The sequence below is a fragment of the Fringilla coelebs genome (assembly GCF_963513975.1).
Source record: "Fringilla coelebs genome assembly, chromosome: 3".
Classification (NCBI taxonomy): domain Eukaryota; kingdom Metazoa; phylum Chordata; class Aves; order Passeriformes; family Fringillidae; genus Fringilla; species Fringilla coelebs.
The window spans coordinates 86,419,986-86,438,159 of NC_140030.1; the positions used below are offsets into that span (position 1 = coordinate 86,419,986).

An 18,174-nucleotide genomic window follows, 5' to 3' on the forward strand; every position below is an offset into this window, starting at 1 on the left:
CGCTGAGCGGGACCCGCGGCGTGGAGAAATTCCGGGGGCCGCACTCGACTCGCCCGCCACTCGCCCTCTCTCCCTCCCCGGGCCCGCAGCTGCCCCGCACCCCAGGCCGGCGGCTCGCCCGCCCCCCGCCTACCCCTGCGCTCCGCTCCCCGCCCGGCCGCCCAGCCGGAACTGCGTCGCGGTCCGCCACCGAGAGCGGCTCCCCCGCCACCCGCGCTCCTCCGGCCCGGAGGAGGAAAGCGCCCGCCGCTATCGCCGCCACCGCCTCGCCCGCCGCCGCCCTCCCTAACTCGCCCTTCGCGCTGCCGTGGGCCGCGCTGGGCGGCGGCGGAGCCACCCCGCGATCTGCTTCCTACCCCCGGCACTGCAGCGCCGCGGCACTCGTCCCCGGAGGACTCCGTTTGGGGCCGGACCCGGGAAGATGGCGGAGGCGGCAGAGGCAATGGAGGCCGAGCCCGCCGCCTTCAAGCGCCCGAGCCTCCCGCTACCCGCCGCCCCTGGGCCCGGCGAGCCGGGGCCCAGCCCGCCGGGAGGCCCCCGCTCGGCCACCGCCGCGCCGCCCGCGCCGCGCTATGAGGAGCCGCCGTGGGGCAGCCGCCCGCCCGCCGGCTCCGGGTACGGGCTGGAGGTGCTGAAGGGCGGCGTGCTGCTGGGCTCGGTGCGGCTGGAGGACAGCAGCTGGTTCTTGGTGGGGCGGCTGCCCGGCTGCGCCGTGTCCCTGGAGCACCCGTCGGTGTCGCGGCACCACGCCGTGCTGCAGTACCGCGGCGCCGGCTGCTCCCCCGACGAGCCCAGCGGCGCCGATGCCGCCGGGTTCTACGTGTACGACCTGGGCAGCACCCACGGCACCTTCCTCAACAAGGCGCGGGTGCCGCCCCGCACCTACTGCCGGGTGCGGGTGGGCCACGGGCTGCGCTTCGGGGGCAGCTCCCGCCTCTTCCTCCTGCAGGTGGGTCGGGGTTCGGGCTCGGGCGGCTCCGGAGCGTGTGCGGGGTGGGAAAGGCTGGCCCGGATCAGGCTCACGAGTTTCCCCGGCTTCGTCGAGTGACCGCCTGGGCGTGGGGCGCTTTGGAAGCAGCCCAGGGTCGTGGTTGTTTGACTGGGAGAAAAGCTGTGGGTGTCTGCTGCCGGCTCTGCAGTGAGGTGTGGGGCTGCGGGTTTCTGCTGATGTGCCGTGAGTGCAAAAGGCATTTCTCACCAACAGTGTGATGTATTAGGAAGGTTTTTCTGACAATATGATGCCCCAGTGAATAAAGAACTAATATTTCTTTGGGAAAGAGGGGAGTGTTTATTAATAGGGACTTGGACAGCACATCACGTGTTGTACACGCACTTCAGAAGCTGCTCATTCCTCAGGTTCACCCGTGTAGCTCTGACGTGAATTTTTGCCTTTAGCCTTTTAATTACAGTTATATGTGAGATGGATCTGACTGCAGGTACACAATAATGCTTATTTCTCCCTGCCCTTCTTTTGAAAATGCCATTAAAACTAATATTTTTTGGAATGCAAACCATAACTAATGGTCAAATAATTCCACTTTTTGAAGAGCAGTGTAATGATGAGCCTATGTTATTTATATGTAACCTGCATGTGTGCTGGAAATCTGTGTTTGGGGTTTTTAAAAAACACTTCTGCTAATTTTCTGTTTTGACTTAGGGACCCAAAGAGGACCAGGAGTCTGAGTCAGAACTAACTGTGACTGAGCTGAAGGCACTACGCAAGCAGCAGCAAGCAAAATTAGAAAAGACAATGTTGGGAGAGGACTCTGATGAGGAAGATGAGAAAGAGGAGAGAAATGAAAGGAGTCAGAATAGTGATCTGAGCTGCTCGTGGGGCATGGGTAAGTGATGATGTGTCGATTGGCTGATATGCAGTCTGTAAGCCTGCTTTCACTGAATATTAAGGTTAATATTCCAGCTGGCTGCCAAGAGTCACAATCCAGTCAAAGTTTTTGAGTACAAATTAATCCTTTTGCTGGTAAAAAGGGTATGTGGCAAGGTAACGTCCAGTGAGCTTCTTTTAAACAGGAGGAGGTAATTTACCTATACCTCTAAAAGACCATGAAGCTTAGAGATTAATTAATTCTCCTGTGATGATGTCCACACTTTTGCCCAAGAGGTGAAATTTAACTGCTTGAGACTTCTGTGCAGTATAGCTGTCTTTACATTTAAACAGGAAGCTCACATATTAGAGCTAGTTAAATTATAATTAATGAGCTTTTTACAACAAAGTGAGTTGGGTTTTTTTAAAGTTTTTTTTCCTAAACCTTTGAAAGTACTGAAACTGATGTTGATCTGCAAAACTGAATCATGTGTTGGAATAACTAATAGCAAAAAAACTAATTTTTTTGATTGGGTTCAGGAAAAATAAAGTTAAGGGAAGTAATTTTGTGACATAGCTGTTACTTCTTTCAAACTAACGAAAGTTGAAATATGCTGGTGTTCTCTTTCTCATGTATCACAGGGTTTTTTTGGACTTTGTATGTTTTCCAGGTGAGGATGCTGAGGAGGATGAGGTTGAAGAAAACCCTATTGCTGTTGATTTTCAGGATGTTCAAGATGCCTTTTATATGAAAGACCCTAGGAAGGCCTTGCAGGGCTTTTTTGATAGAGAAGGTAATTGTTTCTTTTTTTTTATTAAATGTGATTTTTTTACTTAGCAAAGCGTTACTTTGTTGTTTATGTTTCAGCGGGATTTAAGGTGCCATGTGGGAGCAAAACTTCTCTGTTACACTGTGGGTAACATTTTTTGTTTCATCAGGTTTTGGTGGGGATTTGTGGTGGTTTGTTTTGGGTTTTTTTCATTAAAACTTGGCCCACCATTGTATATCTGAGTCTTAGTTACTAATTCCTAAACTGCAGTTATCAGCTTGTATTCTGGAATATTCTTCAGTTTGTATCCTCTGGAGTGACACTCAAACTTCACCCATGCTTTGAAGTTATGCAGAAAAATCAAAAGCCCTCAATTTCCAGACTGTTTGCTTTGGAGATGGCTGTAATTGTGTATAACTGTAAAATGGGAAAATCTAAAAAAGACAAAAGGCAATACTTAAGTGGTCTAAAGTTGCAGTGGTTGCTAGTGAAACTTAAAGAATATTCACTTACTTGTTGATGTGAAAAAGCAACCTTCAAGACAAACAGTATCTGTGAATTCAGATTGCAAACTGTTGTTTCAGCATCATTTACTTTAATACATGCAGAGGCAAGATTGGTTTTTTCTTTGAATTACATGTTCCTAAACAGGCTACTTAGAGATTTTTTTTGTCTGAAAAAGCCTTGATTTTGAAAAAAAAAAACCAAAAAAACCCAACAAATCAGCATAAGTAAATCAAAATCATGGTATGTAAAAAGAGCTTGTTATCCCTTTTGTTTAGAAGAATGTTCCATGACATTCTTCTCTGCTGTAAAGATTATTCCTGCTTATTTCACTTTTTGTTACTACATCAATTTTCTTTTCTTCTCTAGGAGAAGAGTTAGAATATGAGTATGATGATCGTGGGCACAACAGCTGGCTATGCAGGATCAAGTATGTACATCTCCATTCCTTTGGTACATGGAAGTTGACTGGTTTTGAATTTGCAAACAGAAGCTGAAGGAATCGCTTGTATCACAATTGTCAAGGAAGCCAGCTGAATTTAGACTTAAGTCTTGATACAGAGACAGAAGTTCAAGGATTAGTACCTAGTTCAGTGTCTGTGCTCCTTTTTTATTCTGACAGGATTTGGTTTGACTAGGGGCTGAAATTGAGAAAGCAAGCGTCTAGGTTTTTTCAGTTCCCCTTGTTTTGAGCAGTATGTGAAACAGAAATACAAGAGAAGAAACTAGGAAACAATCTCTTTCAATTCCTAAGGAGAAAGATCAAAAACCCCCAGACTTAATTCTACTGTGTGCCTGATTTCGGTTCCTGTATGGTATGTGACAGTTTTTGAGGGCTTCCTTCTAGAGGCCACTGATATAATTCTTTTATAAGACAGAAGAAGGTGAGGTGGAAATTAAGTCAACAAGGCTCAACATAGTAATGATTGTACTGCTTAAAAATCCTTTGCTTCATCATGGAAACTATTTGTTATTCATGTTGTACAGATACAAGATACCTGTACTTAAAATGAGTCAGGGATTGACATTTAACCTTTTAAATTCCTGTATTTCTAATGGAATAAATAAAGGAAAAATTATTGTTTGAACCAGTGAAATACAAATTGACTTGCATGATTAGGAAATCATGCTCGTGTTTTGATTCATTCTGTATGAAATGAAAATTGGAAAAATTTAACAAAAAAAGATTAAAATGAAATGGCAATGCCATTGTAAAATATCTGAGTAGCATCCCTGAAAAGCTGTTTGTATCTGAGCTGTTCTCTGATCCTTCAAACTGAACAGGTTGCCTGTGGATGATGCATCAGGGAAGCAGCTGGTGGCAGAGGTTCTCCATTCAGGAAAAAAGAAGGAAGCAATGATACAGTGTGCACTGGAAGCTTGCAGGCTGCTGGATGCTCGAGGAGTACTGAGGCAAGAAGCAGGTGAGTAACTGATCATTCTAAATGCCCTAAATAAGGGATTTGAGATTGCTATCTTGAATTTGCTTTATTGCTGAGTGATATGCAAATCGTTTTGTTTCTTGCCTTCTCCTGTGCCTTTCTCAGTATCCCGAAAAAGGAAAACAAAGAACTGGGAAGATGAGGATTTCTATGACAGTGATGATGACACCTTCCTCGATCGAACTGGTGCTGTGGAAAAGAAACGACTGAACAGAATGAAGAAAGCTGGTAAAATAGAAGAAAAACCAGAGACTTATGACTCCCTGGTAAGAACAATTGTTATGAAATGTCAGGGTTACTCTCTCATGCCTGTATTATGTTATGACTAAGAAGAAATCTCAGTGGCTCGTGGCAGTGGACGAAGGAAATGCCAGACCAGGATACTTTTAAATTAGTTCTAAATAACTGGAAAATAATTCCAAGCTTTTAAGTCCACAGGACACATCGCAAAGAAATATCTTATTCTCTTTCAAAGAATAAGAGTCCTGGATTGACAGGCATATGACAAACAATAAATCCTACAAAGACAGTAGGTTGTGAGGGATAGGAAGGGTTGGAGGGTTCATTGGTGGTATAACACTGCTGCAGAAGAATTATGCGTAGTGTCGTGTTTCAGAAATGGTTTAAATCATTTTCCATGTCAAAAAATTAGTAAGTTGTTTAGGAAGAATCTAGACTTCTAATTTTTTTCAGCCTAGGAAGTCCTGGTCAAAGCTCAGAAGTAGAAAAGTGGAAGTAATGTGATAGGATACTTGAGCAACTGTTAAAATGAGATTTTAACGAGGTAAAGTCTTCTATGCATGTTGTTCTCTCATAGGTCACAAAGCTAAAAGAAGCAGAAAATGAGCTTTCTGAGATAACAGAAAAGCTGAAGGTTTCAGGGAAAGGTAAGGCATGAAGTTTATTTGATCACAGTGCTTTCCATAAAGAATAGTACAGTGCCAAAAATTATCTTAGAGATTTCTCTTTTTAAAGGTTTGGGGTTTTTTTTTTTCAGTGTCCACTTTTCACAAAGGGATAGGAAGGTTTCCAGGTCACTGAGTTAGCCTGAGAGAATTCTTACAGTCTTCATCCAATAGTTTATGTACTCTGTTTATAGTCACTTGCTAATGAATGCAGCTTTTTCCAAAGCAAGCAGCATCTAAGTTCAAGTAAGGTGGCAAGTGTACAAGCTCTGGAGTTCTGGAAGGGTGAATATTATTATTGTTTATCTGCCTATATTGCTGAAGGTGACCCAATTTGAGGAACACTGTTTTTTCCACTCCCTTAAAAAACATTTATAAGGGTGGAGGAAAGAACTCACAGAAAAGGTAATATATTTCACTTCTCTTGTTATAAACACGCTGTGTAATGGAAAGGTGGGAAGGGAGAAATGTGGAGACAAAGCAGTTGACACTTAGCCCATATGTTCAGCAAACATGCCAGTACAGGAGAGTGCCATTCAGGCTCTAGGATTATGCCTTTGTTTCTAAAGGCAGAGCCTTTCCAGACCAGTGATGGTATCTGTTAGTGAGTTATGTTTAAAAGCAAACTGTACCAATGGCTGCATTTTGCTTTCTGTTCCTGATGATGGCTCATGGAGCAAAAGGAAGGTGGGAAGGTTATGTGTTTAGGCTGGTTGTTCACACAAAAGCCTTACTGGTAGAGTTGGCATTAATAAAGGCTGCACTATGAGTTTGTCAGAAGTTTCTCTTCAAGAAGCCTAGCAGCAGTGTGACAGCTGGGCTATCTTCTGTGCATTACATGGCTGTCTTTCTTTCTAGTTATTCAGCTCTGCACCAAAACTCATTTATATCAACATCTTTGTTGGTGATTGATTATACCAGATCCCTGTTCAAAAAGCAGTACCATTCCACCAAGCATACAAACTGATGTTCTGTGTGTTTGAAGGAATTGTTTTCAGCCATATACTTTTGATAAGTAATTAGCAATTGACCAGCAAAATAAGCTAATGCTTAGATTGTCTGAGAGGTGTAATTCCAAGCTCTCCTATCTTCTGATACCTTTGTTTCTACTGATACTGTTTCTCAACAAGACAGTTGAATTACTTTGTAGTAGAGACTGGGTGAAGGGAGTCAGTTCATTTTTATACTTCTGCTAACACCACATAATGCTGTAGGCCCCTACCCTACCAAAACCTGGAAATGCAATCCCAATACACGTGTTTTTGTAAGTTGCAGGTGGTTACACAGCTAGCTTAGAGCCTTGGAAAAAAGTGCAGTCTTGGCACTTACTGAAGCACAGAATCATTCAGTATTGGATGGGAATTCCCAGAACTAGGCCAGGGTAAAACAAATATAGCAAATATTGCATCAATCAGCTGGTTTGGGTGTTTTCTAGATCCTTTGGTTTTTCTCTTATGTGAATGCTTTAGGTTAATCACAGATGTTGAGAAAGCCAGGAGCAGGGTTGTTGACCCTGGAACATTTGTAGCAATGTCATGACCTGTCCAGCAAAACTGCTGCATTACATTCAGTTCTGAAACCTCAATGCACTTTGGTTTGCTCTAAATGATTATTTGGAGCCTAAAAACAAGAGTGTAGAGACACCAGTGAGTGAATGAGAGGCTAAATTGCTACACTTGTTACCAAGCACTTGGAGAAATTTAGTAGTTGCCTAAAAAAGTCTCGGTAGAAGTTCACAAATTGTTCCCTGGGGCTGTTCAGAACTAATTACGGATGGCCTGTCTTGGTATCGCTCATTCACTGATGCTGCTGAATGTATATCAGATATGTGGAGCTCTTCAGTCTCATCTTTGGTTGCCTGTTCAGGAAAAATATCAATAAGTTGATGGTGCAGTAAATAGCCCTGTAGCTTTTTCTCACTGGGATATAAAGTATAATAGACATGATTGATTCACCTCCTAGTAATGTCAGATTTTAATTCAACAGTGTAGAAAAACTGCTGCAACAGATAAGGAATGCTAACTGTAACCCTGCAACCTGAGCTGGCTGGTATTAGGCACTGTTGGTGGAATTGAGCAGAGAATCCAATTTGCAAGCAGGGGGGATCTAAGTCCCTGAGCGTCCCTCACTGACTGAAGCACTTATACCACTCTGCAGTGTAGCAGTGAGCTCTGGATTTAATTGTGGAGTTTTAATTGTTCTGAAGAATATGACTACTCACCAAACCACATCTTTGTAATTTGATGTTTAAATCCAATTACCATTCTGCTCAGCTCCTGCCTGCAAGGAGGTTTAGACATTGTTAACAATACCTTCTCATTGTTGGCTTTTATCTTGGTTCATAGAAATAGTTGTGATGAAAAGAAAGAGTATTTCTATAAGAATTTCTTTTATGACATGTTTTGTCATCATTTACGCTTGCATGGAGGTGGATGCTACAACTGTTTCTTATCTTTTGAAGCCTATTAATTCTGCATATCTTTGAACAGTTACTGTTAAGGGTTTTGTGTATTTTCATATGGTAAACTGTTTTGTTTTACATCAGAAATATCCTTTTCAATTAAATCCATTTATAAGCATGAGTCTTATTAGACTTTCCTCTAATTATTTAAGTCTTGTAAAACTGCTCAAATATGTACTCTTTAGAATAACTTGGTCTGTTTTATTTTTATGCATTTAAAATTTCAAGTGCTACTTAATTAGCTCAAGCTGAACTGAAAATAACTCATTGATCAAATAATTACGCTTGTGCGTATATACAAAAACACTTATAAGGCAGAAAATACATATTGAATTTGCCACTTTTTGTTGAATATTAAAAGGCAGAAAACTATTTGTCAAAAGACTTGTTAAAATTCTGGCAAGAACATTTTTCTTTGTTTGCCTCCTGGTTATTTTTGAATACCATATAACAACTTCTGAAATACTGTTCAAGCCACAGAAAGGCATATTTCTGGATCTTTTTGTTTGGTTATTTTAAATCCAGGTATTAGAAGAGTATTTCTTTTTCTTACTCATTAGAGATTTAGTTTTACTTCCTGTGTTTTATTTTAATTAGTCAAGTATTCATAATATTGTTAATATTTTGAAATTAGGTGGAATAGAAAGACTGTCATTACTCGTTTTCAAGTTCAAAGCAGTTTTTTTGCAGAAAATCTAGTCAAAATAAAGGTACATTCTGTGTGATTGGCCTAATGCATGAAATTTGGTTTGTATGAACTTTCAGGAGTACAAGGCAGCACTGATTGATTTTGAGCTTTACAAATGTTATGACATAAACATCCCAGGAACGTCAATATCTGATTCCCTATGCAGTGGTGTAGGTTTTCATGTGGCTGGGATTAGTTTAGTTTGTGACTACAAAAGAATCCCTAAGCCATTTTTTTAGGGAGAGCAGATATAGAAGTGAGATGAACAACCAGGAATAGCACTCACAAAGAAACATTCCATTTTAAGAGAGGGTTTTTTAGGTAAGTGAATTAAAGTTTACTTTCAGGCTTTTGTTAGGAGAAATGCTTTCGTCTCTCCAGGCCTAACAACCTCCATTATTTCACAATTCAACAGAATCTCACGGAGAGGACAGTTGTTCTCATGTACCTTATTCTCTAAAGGCAGGACCTGATGATTACAGTTATGTCCCCACCATAACATTATATATCTTCCTTTGATCTTGCCTAGCCCAGTCCCATCCAGCAGCTCAAGATTCCTTGGATGAGTTCATGACTGAAATGAAATCAGGATGCACATTGGACAGCGTGGCACGAAAGAAGCTTCACTTGCGGTCATTTGAACTGAAGAAAGAGCAGCAGAGACTGAAAGGGTTGATAAAGCTTGTCAAGCCTACAGAACTGCCTGAGCTGAAGCCCCAGTAAGTCTTGGTGAAAACATAAAACAATTATTTTTCCCTTTATTCTTATCCATGGGCAGTTGTGCAAGCCCAGTAAACAGGCAGCTTTCCAATCACAAAAGCAGGACAGCCTTCCAAACTACCTGGCTCAGCTCTTTAAGGAGCTGCTGTGCCTCTGGGCTACTGCAGCATCTATGGCTGAGGGAAATGCACAGCACTGGAGTGAGACCAGCCCAAGCTGGCAGGATGACAGGGGTAAGGGACTGGAAGCAGACTGTTAGCTTTTTAATTTTTTTCCCATGTGAATCCAAAAGGAGCTGAAGAATTTTACAGATACTATGTACAACATGAAACCCACTTTCGCTCTGTGAAATGTATTTGGAAGTCAAATGTAGTGGCTGTTCAGCTGCTGCCTAGCAGCACCACTGCAGTTTGAGAGGGTGTTTGCTGGGTTCATTTACTAGTGGCAGCTTGATTAGAGGTTAATTAACTAATTCATTTAAATTAAGGTTTGGCCTCCAAGCATGTTTTTACGTATAAATTTGTGTGCATGTATGCAGTTGAATTTAAGGGAGTCTGTGATACAGAGGGTTTTTCCCTTGTTAATTTATTTTTTGCTTCCTATTATGGCATGTGTCTGAATCCTACAACATATATATAGGATGGAGGAGTCATCTTCTGCAGCATCCTCCTCTCCTCCTTGGATGCTGCAAGTGGGAGAGAAATAAAAGGATTTTTATATATCTATATCTACTTCTCATAGGCAGACCTTTTTTTTTTCTTTTTTTTTGCATTTGTATATATAAGATTTGCTTTATATTTTGTATACTGTTTTTCTTTCTGTCTGATTTTTATTAGGGGTGGGAGTTACAGTCTGAATGCAGAGAACAAGCCTAAAAAGATGAACCTGCCTCTCTTTGGTGCAATGAAAGGGGGGAGCAAATTCAAACTGAAAACTGGAAGCCTAGGGGTAAGTTGGACTTGTAGGTGTTGCAGGTCTGTTTGTGGGACCACCCTTGCAGGCTGTAGGGGCTGTAGGTGGCATCTGTGTCTCCCAACATGCATGGAAACAGCATGGAGGTGCAGCCTGTGAGAGTGGAAGGTGCATGGGCAAGGAGCTGGGGCTGTTGGATGTCCTTTGCTGCCAGCAGTTACCATTCCATGTCTCTGTACAGCCAGTTTCCTGGGGCACAGCTGTGGTCAAAAGGCAGTGGATCAAGAGAGGCAGTCTGGGGACATGAGACTGAAGCAGTGCTCTGCCTCAGCAGCCAGTCCTTTTCTTTTCTTTCTGCATCTTCACAGCCAAGATCATATCCATGATTGATGCAGTTTCCAGTGTCCCTCTTATGAAAAGACTGCACTCCTTGTTTATGGGCTGGACATGTTTTTTCATCATCCATCTCTACTAATAACTTTTCCTTAAACCCTAACTATTTGTCATCCTGAGAGTGTTTCCTTACCAGCTGTCTCTGACAGTGGTCTGTGTGTGCTTTCTCCTGTAATGAGTATCTGTGGCATCTGCCTCTGTCTTGGCTCTGATGCCCAAGTCTTTGTCTTGCAGAAGTTGCCTGTTAAGCGGCCAGACATTCCTGAAAGCTTGTTAAAAACAAAAGATGATGGACCAGAGGAGGAGGAGGAGGAGGAAGAAGAAGAAATGGAAGAGCAGCAAGAAGCAGATGCAGTAAACAGCAGAGTGTCAAACATGGAAATGAAGATGACAGCAGAGAAAGAAACAGGGAAAGAAACTCATGCTCCTGATGGCTCCCCTTGCAGTATCAAAAATCTAGAATCCCATCAGGATGGTAAACCATTGTTTCTGATTTTTCCAGTAATGAGTCTGTTACTGCTGAACTTTTAAGAGCTATGTGAATCAAATGTTTGAGTCACAGGTTCTCCAGCCTATTTATTTTCCATAGGTTTGTTTGCCATCAGTCCAGAGTCCATGTGGCAGCGGCTGAGTTTCACCTGGTTCTAGGTGAAACTCTGCTTGGCAGTCAGTTTTTCATGCTTTTTGGTGAAATAGAACAAATCTCCTGGATGTAAGGAAGTCCTATTTTGATAAGTCCTGTTTCCATTAAATTGATTGTCCAAATGAAAACAACTGCAATGTTTTGTTGGCAGTAAAAGTCACATAATAAGAAAACAAATGTCTGTGCAAAACTTCAGATCTATTTGTAAGGAGGAAAAGCAATTTCAAAAGTGGTAATGGAAAGGTACCTTTGAGGTATCTCCAATCCCTCCCTTCCTGTATCATTTGAAAACTCAGTAATGATGTTTCTCAGTGAACAATATGTTCGATAACAGAAAGCTAGTTCTAGTTTTTTGGCTTAATACTGTAGGCTTAATTTCTGTTGCTACAGAAAAGTGTTTTAACAGATCACAGAATTTTCTTTATTGTATTGCAATGGACTTGGTGGATGAAATAATTTGGAAGGCTTTTGAGAGAAGAGTTCTTCCTGAGACAAATGTAGCAAAGAGTTTTGTGCTTGGTCTCAGGGATGCACTCCGCTCATCAGAGTTACTGCAGTGCCACTAAGCTATTCCTTTCTTGTGTTACAGGGGGTGATTCTCTGCCTGAGCCAAAGGTACTGAGGAATGAATCTCAGATGGGACCCTCACAAGAGAAATCCCAAGGTGAACAGTACAATACAGACTATTTTCTAATAGCATGTGGGTTTAGAAACTGTCTGAAGGACTTAATGCTTTATGTGGGTCAAAGGAAATTGAGCCAAATCTAGAGCCTAAAGAATCTAGAATTGAAATGAAAGATTGTGTTTTGCTTGGGAAGTTGTAAGGGTGTAGTAAAGATTGGGCACTTCCACTATGTTACAGCTATCCTTGCTTTTCATAGTAATTAATTGTTTGGAGTTTTTTCCTTCCAAAAAAGCAGTGTGAGAAGAATAATTCATTTAGGAGACTATGAGGATGCTTTTTCCTCTATTTTTTTTTTTTTTTTTTGCACTAGCTCTTAACACTACAGAAGGACAAAACTTTCTTTTATAAATTGACAAATGTTACGTAACATTAGGTAATAATCTGCTGATGACCTGGATGATGCCTCTGCCTGTATGGACAAAAAAATCAGATCTTGAAAATGAAGAATGTTGGGTGTACATGGAGGAGATTTTTATGACCTTTCTATTTTTTTTGTAACTCAGACTCCTTAGAATCTGTCCTCATCATCTTACCCATAGAGAGCCATGAGAGTATCAGTATTTCAAATACTAAGTGGCAGAAAACCAAGGAATTCTTTTCACCCATCAACTCTAAAGTTTGGTGTTTGTTTTTTTAAAAAGCAAATTGGTCCTGCACATTTCCTGCTCCTCTCTTTCCATATCAATCAGTGTTTACAGGTAGTGTCTTTTAGAAAATAAACATCTGCCATTAACTAAAGCTAATATTACAGAATCACTAATAGAGGATCTTGCTAAACTACATTCAATTGCATGACTGACAGTGTATTTAACCTAAATTAAATCTAGAAAAAACAATAAGATGTTCAGCAGTGTTATTCTCAAATAATTGTGGTACAGTGAGATATCTTGGATTTCCTTATGGATGTATTAATTTTTTATGTGAACTTCCTATAAGTTTATATCATAGAATTGGTCATTTGTGCTGTGTCATAAAACAATTTTGCTTTCTTTCCAGCATCCAAGACAGTAAATAAGGAACCTGAAGAGACATCTGAGAAAGTTAAGAAAATCAATAGCTCAGGCAAGGTCAGTTACAGCACCCTGACTCCTGCAGCTTAAAAGGAAGTAATTTCTAGGCTCTTTTGTAGTGAAGTAGTAATAAGTTGATGGAGTCTAACTTGGTGATAGCAGTGCTTCTCTGCTGACTAAGACTCAAATGTAGAACTATACACTGCCATTGAACACAGATTTTGGGGTCTCTGATAAAAAGGTAAAACACTGCATTTTAGGCATGCTAGAGGCTCTCTGGTCAATCACAAAACTTACTTTTTTCACCTTTTCACTTGGCAGTTACTAATACAGCTGCTTCTTCTGTATCACAAGTGTTGTAGAACATAGGTGCTCTCCAGGCTTTGGAGTGTCAATGCAGAGCTTTCCTTGGAGAGTAGCCTGGGAAATACATATTGGCTGACACAGAACACTCTGTACTAAAGCTGCAGTTAGTCTGTGTCAAACCTCATCCTTCTCTGTAAGATGTGAAAGAGATGAGTTTGAAAAATTAATGTCTTTTGCAACCAAGTTATCACTAAATTTGAGTGGTTGTACCAGATGATGTTTCTTCTGTGCGTAAGATTTGTATTAAAATGTAAATTATGTGAGCTTTGCACATTTTGGGACTCAGTCAATTGTTGCCTTCCTGAAGCTGGGAAGGATCTTCTCTGACAGCCTAGTGATTATTATGAGGCCATTCCCTTCAGAGGGCATCCCACCCTTCTGCTGACTTGGTGACTGTACTTGGTGGACTACGAGTTCTGACCACTGGGACAGTTTCTTTGTGGGGACCATCTAATTTTAGCCCTGCAGCACTTACTGAGCCTCAGATCCCTGCATCCTGTGTGTGCTGACTGCTGCTTTGTTAGTCCTGGCCAAGGACCCAGCGTAGGGTAGGCACAGTCCTCCAGAACTGTCTTTTGTTGCTGGCCTTGCTAAAGATGCTGAAGAAATCAAGAGTTTATTTATACTGGTGAAGCCCAAGTTTTACCACTGTTATGAATATGGGAGGACAAGGCAGTTTTTCATGCTGAGGCAGTCAAGTCAGCACCTCTCATCAGCAGAGAGTTTGCTCTAACACTGAGCATTCTCCAAATGCCAGATGGCTTAGGTGTATTCTTTCTCCCATCACAAATCACTTTATCCACATGCTGTCTCTGCCTTTGGGCTCAGATCTTGCATGGAAAGTATCAACCAGAAGTCAGCTGGGTTTTTCGGTTTTGGTTTTTTTTGGGGGGTTTTGAAGTTTGGTTTTTTTTTTGTAATATTTCAATAACTTTTTGAATCATGTAAAACTGGAAAAACAATTTTCAAGTGATTGCTCACAAGCTGTATTTAAAAGCTGTAAAGCTCTGCAGTCTAATGTTTTGGAAAACATTAGTCTTCTAAAAAAGCTGGTTTAGATGTTATTTTGGGGAAGGAAAGTTATTGAGGGAATGAAAATTTGTTTCAACTCATAACTTTAGACTGTAATTATGCTACAGAGTAATGCAAATCAGTGCTGAGTAACCTGGCATTATTTGGAACTCTTAAGTCTTGCACTCTACAGTAGTATGATTTTTTTTACCTGCAGTTGTTGAAAACAGAAGTTGTTGAGAAAATAATGCTGATGTGGCAAAAACTAAAAATCTAGGGACGAAAAGATACTGCTGTGTCAACAACTGCATTGCAAGTGACCTGTTGTGGTTTGCTTAACATTTCAGGATGCCAGTGAGACCTGAAAACAATGAGTGTTCTTTTCTTTTTGAAAACTAAGTTTCCCTTATATAACACCTGAACTTTTATAAGCTCCAGTTTGAAAATCACCTTAAACCCAAAGTTTTCAGTGGTATTGTGCATTGAAATCAGTAAGGCACTATTGATTATCCTACTCTAAAGCTTTTCCCTGCATAAAGACATCCTATGTCAAATGACATCACCAAACATTAGGCTGAAACTGTCCAGAAGTGGACAGGTTCTGTTTTGAGGGGGAAATTGGACTGGATGACCTCCAGAGGTCCCCTCTGAACAGCATTTTTATTTGTCTGTGACTCTAATGGAAATGAGCTGGATCTATTTGAGGGTTTGATTTTTCTCCTGTATCAGCTTTCATCCCTGACTCTTGTGGAGATAACCCTCACCTCTAATTATTTGTCTCTGAATTAGTGAGGGATTTAGTGGTTGTGACACATTGGTGGAGGGGTACAGCACCTTAAAAAATCTTTCCTCTCTCTGCAGGTCCAACAACCTTTTATTTCCTCACAGTACCCAGATGATGACCCAGACTACTGCATATGGATTCCTCCTGCAGGTATCAACTATTTCCTTACTGGTTTTGGTCTCATAACTCAGGAATCTTCCTAATAAGTCATCAGGATGTCCTTCTAAGTCTTTGGAAAAAAGCTAATTCAGGAATACTTTACTCAGAACCTGCTGTTTTATGGCATGTTATGCCCCATGTTTGTTGTATGGCCATGCAAGTCTTGCAGTGAAGTACAGACCATATCTGTAGTAGCTTCAGGGCAATGGAGAGAGACACCTGAAGTTTGTTTTTCAGTTTTGTAACACCTGAGAGAGCTAACTGCATTCACACATTGTGGTATGATAACAGTTGAAAGACTAGCTCAGACTTTCCCTAGGGATAAATGCTCCAGCAATGTCAGAATTCTCAGTTTTCACAGACGTCTGTGAAATCCAAAAATGCTTCTTTGCAGTTGTTTTCAAAAATCATTGGAATACAAACACCGGGTCAGCTGTTTGGGAGAAGAGTCTCGATAATGCTTTGGTGAAGGAACTGAATAATTTATGCACTCATCCAACATATGTTAAATTTCAATATTTTTTTAGCTTTAGTTCCAGGGTGTTTTTAGCTAGGTGAAGTTATTTTTAAACAGGGTAATGAATGTTCAGTTCCTCTAAAATAGAAAACTTATTTTCATGCATTGTGGTTTTCAGAGTAAGTTCAAAGCTTGGCCTGCACTTGATAGATTTATTACTATAATTTTTGTAAGGCTGTTACAAGGTTCTAGAAATAAGAATAAATTTCACTGAAGAAAACTGTAATCTGGTGAATCACCCTTCAATGAAAAGACTGAACATCTCTGACATATGAAACCATAGGAGCAGAATCCTGGGTGCAGTAACTCCTAAGTCTGATCTGGGATAGTTAAGCAAGCTGTGTTCATAAGAGGGAGCTCTTTTTTGGCTCTGCCTGACAATAAATTGTCAAACTTTCCTTCTAAGCTGGCATTATGACTCCAAAAAACCCAAACAAAACAGCCACACAAACAGTAATAGCTGATGTAATCTTAACACTGTTAGTAAAATTGAAATGAATTTTAAGTGTAAATCAAAAGACACATTGCAATATGCAGTCTGACTTTCTATCCTCTGTGCTTGTATGGCTGGTGCTATCTAGAGACTTTTTCATACATTTCTCTTAGGTGAGGGATAAAAGGAATAATGCAACTCTTCCTCTTTGTCCATTAGGTCAAAGTGGTGATGGCAAGACTCATCTCAATGAAAAATATGGCTACTAAGCTTCCAGTGCCCCAGCGTTCATCTGAGGCTTGAAGGACTGCTCTGGTTTGGACTCTTTCACTACACATTAAGTGACAGATAAGAGACTTGGATTTTCAGATGCTGTTTAAATTCAAGGGCATCAGCAGCTGCTCTGGCTCTTAGCTCTCCCTGTGTGTCCTCTGTTTGTCTTCCAGATACTTTTTTTAAGTAAAGCCCACACATTCTTCTGCCTCTTCTTTTACTTTTAGCCTTGTTTGTTTGGGTATTTTTTTTATTTGGGTATTTTTTTACAGCTTGAAACTGTAAGCTCATTTTTCCTTTTGTAAATAGAAGTAGACAAAAATATTAAAGGAATACACCTCTGTATACTTACAGGCTTGATAAAATTTATTTATATTGGGTTTATGCAATTAAAATAAGAAACATTACTGGTTTTTTTCTGTGGCTGCTGTTTGAAAATACCATCATCATAAACACAACCTAAAACTTGAGGGTTCTTTTTTTTCCCTTCTTTATGGAAAAAAGAACAACTTACATTTTGAAAAGAAAATTGTTTGCATTTCTCCCTCGTGCAGTTGTTGGAATACCTGGTATGGAAATAGTGAGTGTACAGTGTTGTAAAGGTCCAGAAATGCCAAAGCACTGAAGATGCTGGCGCTGCTTGGCACAGGGGGTAACAGAAGAAACAGATGGAAGGATATCCTGGAAAAGACTGTAATGGAGCCTGTTCTTCTTGTGTCACAGCATGAGCAAAATGCCATCTTAATGCAGTTCAAGGCATGCTTGGTAAATAGTCTTTGTCTGGAGAAATCCCCTGGGTGACTCAGGACAGAGCTTGTGCTGTGGTAAAGGCAAGGTCATGCAGGAAGTGTGAGGGTTTAAATAGCTGTAGGCACAACCATACAGGGGCAAGGAAAACTAGCAATGGCAGTCTTGCAAATCAGGGACACACATCCTTTGGGGTGCTTCCACAGCCAGTGGCTGCCTTCTCATGGACAAATCACAGGAGGGCACCTCAGAAGCTGGGATGAAGGGATAACCATACAACTTACTTAACAGGCTCAAGCTACACAACAGCATCTTTCTGCCTGTAATCTTCAGCATACGTAGAAGGGTTTTGTCTGCATCTCCACACCAGGCTGGACAGCCTAAAGCTTCCCGCTTCTGGCAGAGGCGTATCTTTATGTAATCTAAGGAAAGGCTGTTGACTCTCTATTCAAAATGCCAGACCTCATGGGTTTCACAGCTGTAGCCCTTCCCCAGAGTGTTGTTCAATTCCAGGGTGTACCAGGCAACTGCAAGGCAAGGGAGTTCCATTCATCAGCAGCAGGCCTGGCAGGTTTCAGACTGGGAAAATAATGATTTACCATTTATGCTCATGAAAAGCACTAGAGCACTGAGCCCATGTAAGTACACCTTTATTGTTACCATCCTGAAGTGGGTGATCAGTGTATCTTTTCATCAGGGGCTGCTTTGTACAGACAAAGGGCGTTGACCTGCTGCCAGAAAACATCTCTGAGGATAAGGGCCTGGACAGTTTGGTCCTGGCTAAGACCACGAGCTCCCCATCTGTTTCTTTTCTTAGCAGCTCACTTGTGCTCCCATCTGAATCTGATGGTAAACCCTGCTTTCGTTAGGATGTCTATCTTTTGCTTCATTGTGTAACATGATCACCCAAAGGTCACCCTCAGGTTCCA

General features: G+C 41.2%; 1 protein-coding gene across 1 annotated transcript; it reads left to right on the plus strand.

Annotated features, from left to right (window-relative positions):
- Positions 1-420: 420 nt before the first annotated feature.
- On the plus strand, positions 421-16,847 carry SLC4A1AP (solute carrier family 4 member 1 adaptor protein). Its single transcript, XM_084203269.1, has 14 exons — positions 421-949; positions 1,658-1,841; positions 2,494-2,616; positions 3,466-3,526; positions 4,381-4,520; positions 4,644-4,804; positions 5,356-5,425; positions 9,122-9,311; positions 10,149-10,260; positions 10,852-11,092; positions 11,850-11,924; positions 12,942-13,012; positions 15,194-15,266; positions 16,445-16,847. Exons 1-14 carry the CDS (start codon positions 422-424, stop codon positions 16,492-16,494), a joined length of 2,079 nt encoding a protein of 692 aa, XP_084059395.1. The 5' UTR covers position 421; the 3' UTR covers positions 16,495-16,847.
- The last annotated feature ends 1,327 nt before the right edge of the window (positions 16,848-18,174 follow it).

What these genes read in the sequence shown, in the direction of transcription:
- SLC4A1AP (XM_084203269.1), top strand. Translation starts at nt 422, where the DNA reads ATGGCGGAGGCGGCAGAGGCAATGGAGGCCGAGCCCGCCGCCTTCAAG. An exon ending in AGTACTGAGGCAAGAAGCAG is followed by an intron (nt 4,521 to 4,643) that starts GTGAGTAACTGA and finishes TGCCTTTCTCAG; the next exon opens with TATCCCGAAAAAGGAAAACA. An exon ending in TGAAAACTGGAAGCCTAGGG is followed by an intron (nt 10,261 to 10,851) that starts GTAAGTTGGACT and finishes TTTGTCTTGCAG; the next exon opens with AAGTTGCCTGTTAAGCGGCC.